This window comes from Hemicordylus capensis, chromosome 2, assembly GCF_027244095.1.
Source record: "Hemicordylus capensis ecotype Gifberg chromosome 2, rHemCap1.1.pri, whole genome shotgun sequence".
In the NCBI taxonomy this organism is placed as follows: domain Eukaryota; kingdom Metazoa; phylum Chordata; class Lepidosauria; order Squamata; family Cordylidae; genus Hemicordylus; species Hemicordylus capensis.
In genome coordinates, this window is record NC_069658.1 from 163,830,310 (window position 1) to 163,842,838 (window position 12,529).

Below are 12,529 nucleotides of genomic sequence, written 5' to 3' on the forward strand. Positions count from 1 at the left end.
AGACAGGAAGCAGAGAGGAGGTGACGCTGCAGTGATGATTGAGGAGGGGGACCCAAGTCCCTGCCATGGCAGCCTTAGGGGATGGTTTGCTCCATTTCCCACCCAAATGACCAGGCCTGCTGTTCTCTTGTGAGAATTCCCATAGAAGTGCTTCTGGCGTGGGCACTGGCGAGCAAACCTCCACGGCAGTGCCAGGCACTTCACACTCTGGGCCAAATGGAGACCACAATGGCACACCAGCCAAGAGAAGAGCACTCACTTCCTGAGCAAGGGTTTCTGAGGGGCCTGGCTACTTTTCAGGTCAGACTGGGGTTATTTCTCTCTCTCTCTCTCTCTCTCTCTCTCTCTCTCTCTCTCTCTCTCTCTATGGCGTAGATCAGGGCTTCTTAACCTTGGGCCCCCAGATGTTGTTGGACTACAACTCCCAGCATCCCCAGCCACAAAGGCCATGTCTGGGGATTCTGGGAGTTGTAATCCAACAACATCTGGGGGCCCAAAGTTAAGAAAACCTGGTGTAGATAATCCAAATTACAATAATTAAAACACTTTCACAGAATAAAAACAGAACAATTCATAGATTAAAGCAACCATGCACTCTGAAATGTGCTGAAAGGCTTCTCCCCACACACACACACACACACACACACACACACACAGAGAGAGAGAGAGAGAGAGAGAGAGAGAGAGAGAGAGAGAGAGAGAGAGAGAGTGAGTCTCAATAACCTGGCCTCTAGAACCTGCCAGAATTGATGTGGTCTAGTTACAGAATTGGTGTGGTGTAGTCTAGTTACTGCCAGAATTGGTGTAGTCCACATGACACACCATGTTATGTCTTTGGAACACTCCACCTTGGGGCTGCAGATTCTTAAACAGCCCCAACACTGCTGTGAATGAGCAGTTGTGCAAGCAGCGCTATTGCCGTTTTCCCCATTACGGTGAGTGAGGGAAACGGCAGTAGCACTGCTTGCACGACAACCGCTTGTTCACTGGGGTTGCTTAGGGGTCTGCAGAGGCCCAGGGTGCAGCATTACCTCTCAGCCACACTGCGCATCATGTCAGCAACTGTCTTTCTCCAGTGGGGCTCCACAGTCCTCCGTGAGGCTCCTCCTCCTTCTCCCGTGTAGAATGTGCCCATGATACACCATCTAATGGAGTGGCGATTGCACTCCTGTCCCCTACCTGCATAACATCCAGCTTCTTCTTGGTGGTCTCTATGAACTGGCAGATGGCCATGTAGATGAACTTGTACTGAGCCTCGGTCTGCACCATTCCTGAGCGCTGGGATCGAACCATCTGAATGGCCTTTGGGATATCTACATCACAGTCCAATCCTAGGAACAGAATAAGGATGAAAAATGGGGAGGTGATGAAGATGCAGCTGTAGCCTTGCAGCCCAGTTCTAATGAAGCATGTTGATGGAGAATGAGCTGCATTGATCTCAGCATGTAACGTCTTCTTTCCCAGGCTCATTGAGCCAGACCCCAAACTTCTGTCCCTATTGACGCGCATTGGGCATTTGCTCTCCACTCCATTCCACCTCTTCTGTATTCCATTTACTTTTCTTCATTTATCCCTGCATACCTATCACCAAACTCCCAATTGTCCAAGAGGCCATGTCAAGAGATATACCTCATAAGGAACAGAAGGCAATTTGAACATCTTACAAACATTGTGGCACCTAGAACAGCCAGTCTTATGAGCAATTGCTGGGGCACTTAAGTAGTGGAAGGCTCTCAAGAACCAGGTATTTACCTGATATGGACCACTGATGAAACAGGTAATATGTCCTGCTGAACTGTGGCCAACTTCTATGCAGTAAAATCTTGGCATTAGCAAGCTGGCATTGGAAGTAGCACTGCGGAAGTGCCCATGTGCTATTCTAAGGATTTTTGCAACAGCCTGCCTCTGTCACCCTCTCTTTCACATGCAGCAGCCCTAATACTGAGGTTTCACTGTGCAAAATGTTGGGCAGCGGCTGACATACATTTTCACACTACCGTTCACGTTTCAATGAATCGTTTGCACAATTGTGCAAGGCCACTCTTGTGCATACACACAGAATTGCACAAACACCATTGTGCAACATGCATCCATTATTTCCAATGGACATCCATCATGCACATGATGGACATCTATCATTCATGAAGGACACAAAATGCAACTGCTTTTGTGAAATTTTGCACATTTGCACAAGAGTGCTCCTGAGCAATCATGCAAATGCTTCGTTGAAACACAAGCAGAGGTTTGCGCTGTATGTCAGCCAGTGTATGTAACGCTGACTGGGCCTAATCTCAAATTGGACTACATATAACATTAGGATAAGAACACATCCCTCTTCTAAAGTCTTCCTTTGCACTGATGGGACAAGTGAATGTTTTAAGAAGTCACTGGGGTTAGGCCTGTATTAGATTGGATAGTTTGTGACAGTGGAAGGTGGTTTCTACAAACTGGCACCAGTGTCAGCCTTTTGATATAATGATTGACCCTGTTTAGAGGGATTAAAATGGAGTTACGCCTGACATTGTTACTCAGCCTGGACAGTCTGGCAACATCCCAACAGTAGTTGCTCATAAGACTGGCCGTTTTAGAGATGTTGCAGCTTTTGTAAGGTGTTGAACTAGCCAGCCTCTTGGATTACCAGGCTTCAGTGTTCGGCCACAAACACCCACCAAAGGTAGCAGTCAACAGTAATGAGATGCTGGCTGACATCACACACAGCCCTAAGGAGCCATAACCTTGTACCCCAGTACTGCTGCAGACTTCAAAGCAAGCCCCAATCCTGTCCTAAAGCAGTGGAGGTGGAAGCGGCATCTCTGCAGTTTTCCCCATTGTCACAAATGAGGAAACATCTGGAAATGTTGCGTCCACATCCGCTATTTCAGAATAGTGTAGAGGCTTGCTTAGAAGTCTGCAGCAGTCCTGGAGTGCAGCGTTATGGAGCCCTAACACTGCACATCTCTTTCCACCAGAGATTCCTGCACTGATGGCTTGGTTGCCACAGGGGAAGGGCAGCCCATTTATGAAGGGGCAAAAAGGAATTTGCAGAGAGGAACATAGGAAGCTGCCTCATACTGAGTCAGACCCTTGGTCCATCTAGCTCAGTATTGACTACACAGACTGGCAGTGGCTTCTCCAAGGTTGCAGGCAGGAGTCTCTCTCAGCCCTCTCACTCTCATGCCAGGGAGGGAACTTGATACCTTCTGCATGCAAGTGCTCTTCCCAGAGCGGCCCCCATCCCCTAAGAGGAATATCTTACAGTGACACATCTCACATATAGTGTTCCATTCAGTCAGTCAGTCTTTATTACGATATTTGACCAATATCAAAACATCTAAAACAAATGTAAAATTTAAACATAGCCATACTGATAACATATCTGTACACTGGATCTGTTAGCAAGCAGAGCAGGTCGAACTTGTGTTGCAGAACAATAGAATTTCGCAACAGTGTGTGTCATAGACAGATTCGCATCTGCTAACAAATATTTGACATAAAATTCGTCCGATCATCCTGGAAGGTTACATAAAACAGGGTCAATTAACCTTCACCTAAGACCTATATAAAAGACACACTGCAGGAGCACATGTGCAACTGACTCGATCTCCTCAGAGTTACACGGGCACTATCTCTGCTCAGTTGGAATTCTATCTGCCAGCCAGTAGTTCTGTGGGGAGGGCATTCATACGGGCCCTCGAGATGGCTCATCTATGTTTAGGGAAGGTGAGGAGGAATAGATAATCTGCTGGGCGGGTTCTCATCCCACCACTGAGCAGCTGGAATGACCTAGATGTCCTTGACAGGTCATTCTGAAACTCAGTATCCCAGATCCTTCATTTAATAAGTTCTTTGGCCCTGACTAATCCCACAGAGAGGATTGCCTCAGGCGAAAGACTGTAGGTATGGAGTTTCCTAACACGGTTCTCCCACCAACTCGAGCAGTTCCTATCCAATAATAACAAGGGAAGGAGACCAGAGGGCATTAAGTTGCTTCTTGCCCAGTTTATTAGTATTAGATACCAAGCTCTGCCCTCTATTGAGATAACACCCACTTCCAGTCTCAGAGTAGCATTAGAAATACATTTGGGGGTCAGAAACAATGTTCTTAAGAACCTGGCTTGTACCCACTCCAGGAGGGAATAGTTAACATAGGGCCCCAGCTGTGCCCCATATAACATTTGAGCCACCGACGTCCCCTTGAATATGTTGATGGCAGCTGGAATGAACATCCCTCCTTGCCGCCTGTGGAAGCTGAGAGTTGCTGACACACTTCTCTGTGCCTGAGCAGCAGCATATCTAATTTGGGCAGTCTTCCTCCCAGAATCCTGAAATATGACCCCCCAAATACTTAAAACATTTAACCTGCTCTGTATCATGATTGTCATTTTTATTTTTATTTTTCTCTTAGTGGAGTCCAAAATTTTAGTTTTCTGATCATTAAGTCCAATTGCAATAGAGGGCTAAGGCCTTAAGAGCTCTTCTCATTCCCACTAGGGATGTGCATAAAACCGGTTTGCCCAGTTCGGTTCGAATTCGAACCGGGTTGCAACCAGGAGGGGGGGGGGGTTGGTTTTGGTTTTGGTTTTGGTTTTGCTCGAACTCCCCTCTGGTTCGGTTCAAATTTTAACCATCGAACCACCCTGGTTCGAGTTCAAACCAGTGCGAGTTTGAACCAGTTCGCACATCCCTAATTCCCTCTGGTGACTGGGACAAAATGACCGCATCATCTGCATATAAAAGAACAGGAAGCTGTCTATCTGCCAACTTCGAGAATTGTGTATCTAAGCCCTGCAAGAACTTGATTAAGGGTTAACACAGATATTAAACAATGAAGGGGCCAGAATGCACCCGTTTGACACACCCCCTCCAGATGTCCTAATAGGCCTAGATAACTAGCCCTGCTGGTTGCATCTCACTCTAAGCCTTGTGTTGTCATACAGTTTGACAACACTCAAACACTCGATTGACATAAATCGAGGTGCTACAGAGCCTGGACAATAGGCGTACTCTAGAAATTGAATCAAATGCAGCTTTAATGTCTACGAATGCAGCAAATAAGATAGATTTGGAAAACCTTGTCTATTTCTCAACTAAATGTTGTTCGACTAGACAATGATCAATCATAGAATGACCTGGTCTGAAACCTACCTGCTCATCTTCCACGAATCTCCTGCTCCAACCAGTCCATGAGTTTCTGATTTAATAGTCTAGTATATATTTTGCTAATAATATTTATTAGGCTTATGGGTCTTTAATTAGATGGAACATTTCTATTACCCTTTTTGAAGATAGGTACCACAACTGCCAGACCCCAGTCTTCTGGTATGTGGGCCAAGTTGTTTATATGGGTAAATAAGGCTGCCAACACTTGTGCCCACCACTCAGGATTTACCTTGATCATCTCAACTGGGATAAAATCAGTTCTAGGGGCTTTACCACTCTTGAATTGATCAATAAGTTGTTTGGCCTCTGCAATTGATATTGGGGGCCAATTCTGAGTACTTTCAAGTGAGAGCTCTGATTCAGGGGTGGGATGATAGGCACTACCAAAAAGTGCATTAAAATGTGCCTCCCATACCTTAGCTGGAATGCAGCAAGTCAGGGACATCGAGTCCCAACTGGAACAACCCAAAATAATTTGCCAGAATAAAGAAGAGTTTTTAAGTCTGGCCGCTTCTATCAGCTGTTGCCAGGATTGCTCCAGAGCTTGTCTTTTTTTCTTGCCCAGCAGTGATTTATGCTGTCTTTTCGCATCCTTTAAAATCTGGTTAGACTCAGGAGAAGGATCCCTCCTATGTTGAATAAAAACGTCAATTAACTCCCTCTTTGCTGTACAACATTTATAGTCAAACCAACCTTTGGATCTGAATCTGTTCTGTGGTGACTTAGATGTACTCCTCAAAACAAATACTTGCAACTTTTTAATAAGGGCTTCATAGAGATACAAGATAGAACTAGTTTCAGCAATCACCATTGCTAAGTAGTGAGGAACCCTCTTCCGAGTTCAACCAACCACTCACCTGTTCACTAATTTGTCCACCCCACCTAATTCTAAGGGGCCCAGCTTCTTCTAAATCATAATATTGTTAATTGTAAATGGCCTTGACATTGCTCGCCCAAGGCTTACAGATTAATATCACCAGTAGGAGATCACTTCCCGATTTGACTGTCATTTCAAAATGTATAAGGAATTGGATCAAGTTACGGGAAATCAGCAGATAGTCAATGGTAGACAACTTATGACCAGACCAAAATGTAAACTGGCCCGGATAATCATCTGTTCCATTCAAATGCAAACCAGGGCAGACCCTGCTTAGCAAAGGGGACAATTTATGCTTGATCACACAAGACCAGCTCTCCTCCCAAGGAAAGGTGATATCCTGTCCTTATCTACCTGCCTTTGCATGTGGATGTTTAGCCTTTCTTGTTCTCTGCCTGAATGGCCGACACGTAGGCCTCTAAGGTCTGGCTGGTGGAAAGAGCAGCCCAGGCATGGAACCGGTCCAGACAGTGGCACACCTAGGTCATTTTGTAGCCCGGACCAGAAAGGCTTTGGAGCCCCGCCCCTGCTGTGAGGCCCTCCCAGCCTACCGTATCTTGTCATGCCCCCCTCCTGCCAGCTGCCTGGGTGGGGCTGGTAACCAGAGTCTCCTCCCACCAGGCTGGCTGGCTGGCTTCGGACTTTGGCAACTGTACCCGTTTGGCAGCCCGAGCACCGATGACAGAAGAGAAGGGGGCAGGCCATCAGTCTAGCGGGAGTCGGAAGCACAGGTGGGCCTCTGAGGTGAGAGGGAGCCCCATGCTGATCTGTGGGATGCTGCTGCCAGGGCCAAGCCGGGTGGATCCCACCACCGCCTGCTGAAACCTGGAACAGGCTTGCTCTCTTGGCAGCCACCAGGATTGTGCCTGCTTGCTTGGGCGCTGGGAAAGTTCGTCTGCTAGAGGGAGGCATGCATGACGCTGCCTCCTCACCTGAGCTGCTGCCTCCCACCACTGCTGGCTTTGTCCAGGAGCTGCCAGCAGACTCCTCTGCTTCCACCACCGCCTTTCCTGGCTAGCTTAGGATAGGCACTGGGGCGGGGGGGGGGGGGAGAGAACAGGAGATGGGGTAGAGGGAGAGAGAGGGGATTGCGCTGTTGGACTCTCCAATGCAGGATGCACAAGGAGGCGGCTGGAAGACTGGTGGGGCGGCTCTAGAGATGCATAAAGGCTGCGGGGAAGCAGAATATTTGGAGCTCCCCCCGCCCCAAGAGACAGGAGGCCACAGACCAGATCCCTAAGGTCCATGGGCAAGATCGCTTCTGGGTCCAGAGCTGTAGAACAAACAGAAATGTCTCACCTTTTGTGGAGATCATATCCACAATCATATCAATGACGATGATGGTGCCGGTGCGACCGATCCCAGCACTGTGGGTGGGAAGAGACACAAATGGAGATTAAAGACATGGCAGTGCATTCTGAATACTGTACTGCATTTACCTGAATCCAAGACTAGGTTTCCCCCCAGTTCTTTGATTTTAGAAATTGGGGGGAGGGGTCATCTTAAATTTGGAGTCCTCTTCCTTTTACAAGTATAACATCGATTTAATCTATATTTTTAAGGCGGTCATCTTAAATTCAGAGTTTTCTTCTATTTAGGAAAATATGATAACAACAAAGTAAGGCCTAACTTGCTGAATCACAGCAAGCAGAATTCTGTTAGCAGCCGCCGCCGCCGCCAACTAGATGCCTCTGGGAAGCTCCCAAGCAGGGCATGGAGGGGATGGCCTTCAGCCTTTGGCTGTCCCTATAACACTTGGGACTCAGAGGCTTATCCCCTCTGTGCTGTGAACCCTTTCCATCAACCATGGTGGTTTTAGCTTTCGAAAGACCCACTATCCTCCATAAATCTGTCTAATCCCTTCTTAAAATTCTTTAAACTACCAGTCATCACTCCATTTTGTGGAAGTGAATTCCGTTAAGTTAATTGTGCATGGTGTGAAGAAGTACAAGTCTTGTTCCTAAGAGTAGACATCCTGGCTTACATACGACGCAAGGGAATGCGGGCGGCTTGAGCACCGCCTGTGCTCTTGCACGCGTGTAAACAGATGTGAGGAGGCTGTGCCACAGGGCAGCAGTGCTCAGCAGTGAAAGCTCCGTGCAAGGAGTTGTGCGATGCACTGCCCACTTTTTCCAATGCATAGTGCTACCTGCATTCCCTTGCCCCTGAATATAGCACTGAATAAATACAGACAGACAGAGAGGTGCAAACAGAGCAATCTCTCCATCCTAGGCTGAGATTGCAGAGGTACCACCCAGGTATTAGCATTACTGGGTTGGGTGTAGCCACTGTACTCCCCAGGTACAGCAGGCGGCTTTCCACAGGGCCCTCGCCTCTTGGCAGCATGTGGCAGGGTGCAGGAATGGGACTTGGGCTTGAAACTCCACCACATAGTATGAAGACGCTCCTCACACAAAGAGAGTCTCAGACAAGGCAAAGTTCTGGTTGACATTAAAACATTGGCGACTCATCCTAACAAGCCAGGGGGGCACCAAAGGAGGCACAGCTGCCTCTGGTTCTCAGCAGCTCGGCTTGCTCCTGTCTCTCCCGCCCTGCCCCAAAGCCGCACTGCCATTTGTCTGGTGGAGCTGTGCTTCAGGTAGGGCCGATGCTACCATTAGGCCAACTAGGCAGCCACCTAGGGCGCAGACCTCAGAGGGGCACAGAGTGTATCAAATCGATCAAAATGATTTGTGTGCCGAAATATTTTCTTTTGTATTTGAGAAAGATAATCAAAAATTGATGTATTACCTATTCTTGCAATTTAAAATAAATTTAGCAGTTTCAAGTTTTGTGCTTTTCATTTTTTCTACAAAACATCTGTTTTTGAAAATCAAAGTTGAAAATTTTTTTTTGGGGGGGTGCAAGTACTTAGCCTTGCCTAGGGTGCAAAATAGGTCTGGCACTGGTCCTGGCTTCAGGGGTAATAAAGGTTGGTGTTACATGTGCATCATAGCATCATCTGCAGCTGTTGGTAGTGGATTTGCAAACTATGATTATCAAACATCTAGTAGCTATTTCTTTAAAGGAAGAAGTGTGCAGGCCTGCCTGGCGTTCTTGATTTCTTAACTGTGGAGCGGCCACTGGGTCGTGCTAGATATGGCCCTAGAAAGTGACAGAGAATCATACATCTTTTTAAATTAGTGAGGTTAAAATAATCTAAGCTGGGGTTGCTCCAGATACATTCATTATTGCTCTGCACCACCAAGAACATAACAATTAAGTCTTTTGATCAGAGTTGTTGCAGCAAATGGGAAGCAGAAACGCACTGCTGATTTAAATAAAGGCACCGCAATATTTTCCAGATGATCTCCTGATCATTCACCGGCAGCATTTTGCTTGCTGCATATCCCCAGCACCAGAGCCAGCTTACTCACCTGCAGTGCACTACTATGGATCCAGCATCAGGGATGCTCTCTTGCTTCTGGTTGACTTGGTCAAGGAAGCCAAGAACTCCTCCTGGCTCACTGGGCACTCCATGGTCAGGCCAGCTCAGGTACTGGTAATGCCAGATGTCTCGCACCGCCTCACTCTAGCAGGTGACAACAGCACATCCTCATGCATCAGTCTACTTCCCCTTCTCTCTCTCACCCTGTCCCTTTGATCTCCCTGTTAAGCTTACCAGGGCGCTTTCCAGATTAGCCACTCAACAGCGGCAAAATGCTTCCATTCAGGCAAATCACATTCAAAACATAAATAGCAAAGCGCCCAGCAGGGGGAGCAGTCTTGTCCTACAATGCTGCATGTGTGTTGCAAATAAATAGCTGTATTTTCCCATTGTAGGAGGGTTGTGCAGGCTATTTATGTTTTCAAAATGATCCTGTCAAGCCGAAGCATTTTACTGCTGAACAGCATGTAATCTGGAAAACGCCCTGGTGGGCCACTGTGTGAAACAGGACGCTAGACTAGGTGGGCCTTGGGCCCGAACCAGCAGGGCTTTTGTTATGTTCTTATTCTACTTCATTTGTATGTTATTCGTTCTGATCACAGACCAAAATAAAGATGACTGACTGATTACATTCTGCTTACTGTATATTGCTAGCAATTATTCTCTAGAATGTTGCTTGATTCCTTTTACTTTTCATTTAATTCCCCCCGCCCTTTTCCCCAGGTGACAGCTTCTTTTTATTATTTAATGATCATCTGTAGCCATTTCTGAAGCTTCTGCCACAAGGTAACACAGTCTTTTCAGGGACACTGGCCCAGTACTCTTGCCTCACCTACTTGTTGATATGATGAGTGGCAGTGCAGAGCTTCATGACTTTTCGTCCCCTGCCTGCCCCTCCACTGTTACCAGATCAGAAAAGGCAGAATGACCCTGTATGTATTTTCCAGTGTTGTGTGCTTATAGTTGCAAATATATGTTTTAAATGCTAATGCTATAGAACTATGTATAATGTTGAAATGTAATGTAATTATGTGCAGGAGCTAAAGGGCTGAAGGAGTTTGAATGACAGGGAGAGACTACAGCCATGGGATCCCTACAGGGTGCTTTCCAGATTACCTACTCAACAGCGGCAAAATGCTTCGCTTCGGGCAAATCGCATTCAAAATGTAAATAGCAAAGTGCCCAGCAGGAGGAGCAGTCTCACAAAAACTAACAACCGGGAAATACAGCAACCTTTTTACACCAGACATACAACATTATAGCAATATATCGCAGCGATTAAATCCTAAACAAGGCATCAGAAATGTGAACAGCACCCTGCTGTCAGTGTAGGGACTGTGATGTCACAACAAAGGAAGTGCAGGAGCACACTTCCGAGAGAAGTTGTGACCCTGTCGCAGGGTCTAATCTGGAAAGCACCCAGGCAACTTGAGAAACTCTGTTTAGAATGGAAGGAGGAAAAACTGGTAGGCAGAGGGAATGCTGTTAGTTGTCAGTTGGCTGTCAGCTAGCAAGGTTGTGAGAGGGTGAATCCTGAGACTTGAAGTGGACAAGAAAGGGACTTCTTGGAGGAAAGGAGAGGAGCGGGTTTTAGACAGAGGAAGATGTGCACTTTAAAGTAAAGACCATTGTTCAAGAAAAGTCCTGGGAGTCCTCAGCTGGGAGGCAAGTCTGAGAAACTCCACAAAGTAACCAAGCAAGACACCCTAACCCTAAAAGAGAAAGGTCACATAGAAGGAATCTTAACTGTAAAATATCTCAGAACATCAACACTAATTCTTGTTTGAAGCCTGAAACCACTACATGGATAAGAGTTTACATTTTAACACCTGAAACCATTATGCTTCTAAGAACCTGTTCAACAACACCTGAGCAAGACTAAGTAAAATAAAGCTTATTAATTCTGGTTACCAAGGTGTTAGGCTTCTCCCATGTTCACCAGAAGTGTTTCACCACACTACAGAGCAACTTATCAGATTGGAGAAGCAGAACAAAGAATAAGCTCTGTCACAAGTTATAAGACTGTGATATTGGTCTCAGATGGGTCAAAGAATCTCTTTCCTACACCTTGCTTCTCTCCTCATTCATACACTTGAGGAGAAGTCCACGCAGCCCGTTCCTTTTCCAAGGGTCTCTCAGCCTGGCAAGCGGTGCTGCTCCAGCCTGGCTTTCTGCCCTCACTATCTCAGAGGAGACAAAGAAGAGAAAAAGGGTCTCCACATGAGCAACGTGGAGAGCCTAAAGGGCGTTAGCGGGGAGAGCAGGTTTGGCCTGGTCTCCCTGCAGACAATCGCCCGGATCAGCTGCCCAGCCGATTACTGGCTCCGTCACAGAGCCAGTTGGGGTGGCAGGGTTGGGGGGCTTCTTGGCCCCCCAGAATGACCTGCGCGAGTGTGCAGGGCATTCTGGGGAGCCTCCCAGTTGGGAGGCTACTCGTGAGTCGCTGTGGCGTGGAGCTGCACTGCAGCAACACACGATCTTTTAACCCGGTTTTCGGGCGCAAAACCCAGGTGGCAAGTGGCAGGCTCCAGAAGTGGGCTTGCCCCCAAGCTGCCACTGCCACCAGGAGCCACATGACTCCTGTTGCAGCGCACGAGCAGCAGGAACAGGCTGGGCCCCCTTAGCCCGGTTCCTGCTGCTCGTGAGAATAGCCTCAAAGTGTCACAGATGGACACTCTTTCATCATACCAACTACTTTTTAATTTCTGGTGTTGTTAGATGGACAGGATTTATTTTCTTAGGAGACTGCGAGCTGAAGCACATGACTCTCCCGGTGTTAACCCCCTCAAAGCCCAAAATGGATAGTAGTTGTCCCCAGTTACTGTCTTTCCTGAACCCAGACTATTGTCTTCCCATGCTATCACTGCAGTCACAGATCCCGGGGCAAGCCCCGCTATTTATTTTATTGTTCCGTTTTTATACCGCCTTTCATGATGCGTCTCAAGGTGGTTTACAAAAGCTAAAATACAATAAAATTCCATAAAAGTCACATTTAAAACCCTACAACCAGTTAAAAGATTAAAAACCATAAAAACAACAATAAAAAAGAAAAGCAGAAGCAAGAAAGCTGAGAAACCTGGCAGCCTCTAAGGGGTAAACGTCTG

At 47.0% G+C, this 12,529-nt stretch overlaps 1 protein-coding gene across 2 annotated transcripts in view; it reads right to left on the bottom strand.

The window, feature by feature from the left end:
* Nucleotides 1-12,529, bottom strand: part of PTPN6 (protein tyrosine phosphatase non-receptor type 6) — a 45,391-nt gene that overhangs the window by 4,414 nt on the left and 28,448 nt on the right. The window contains exons 10-13 of one of the 2 annotated variants that reach the window (XR_008315183.1): nucleotides 9,415-9,569; nucleotides 7,337-7,404; nucleotides 5,576-5,789; nucleotides 1,197-1,331 (exon numbers count right to left, since the gene is read on the bottom strand). Coding sequence is in view for 1 of the 2 variants with exons in the window: in XM_053290801.1 (XP_053146776.1) it covers nucleotides 1,180-1,331; nucleotides 7,337-7,404; nucleotides 9,415-9,569 (375 nt within the window). In the remaining variant the exon portion in view is untranslated. Of the gene's footprint in view, nucleotides 1-1,179; nucleotides 1,332-5,575; nucleotides 5,790-7,336; nucleotides 7,405-9,414; nucleotides 9,570-12,529 lie in introns of those variants that run through there. The other variant, XM_053290801.1, reaches the window with a different exon arrangement.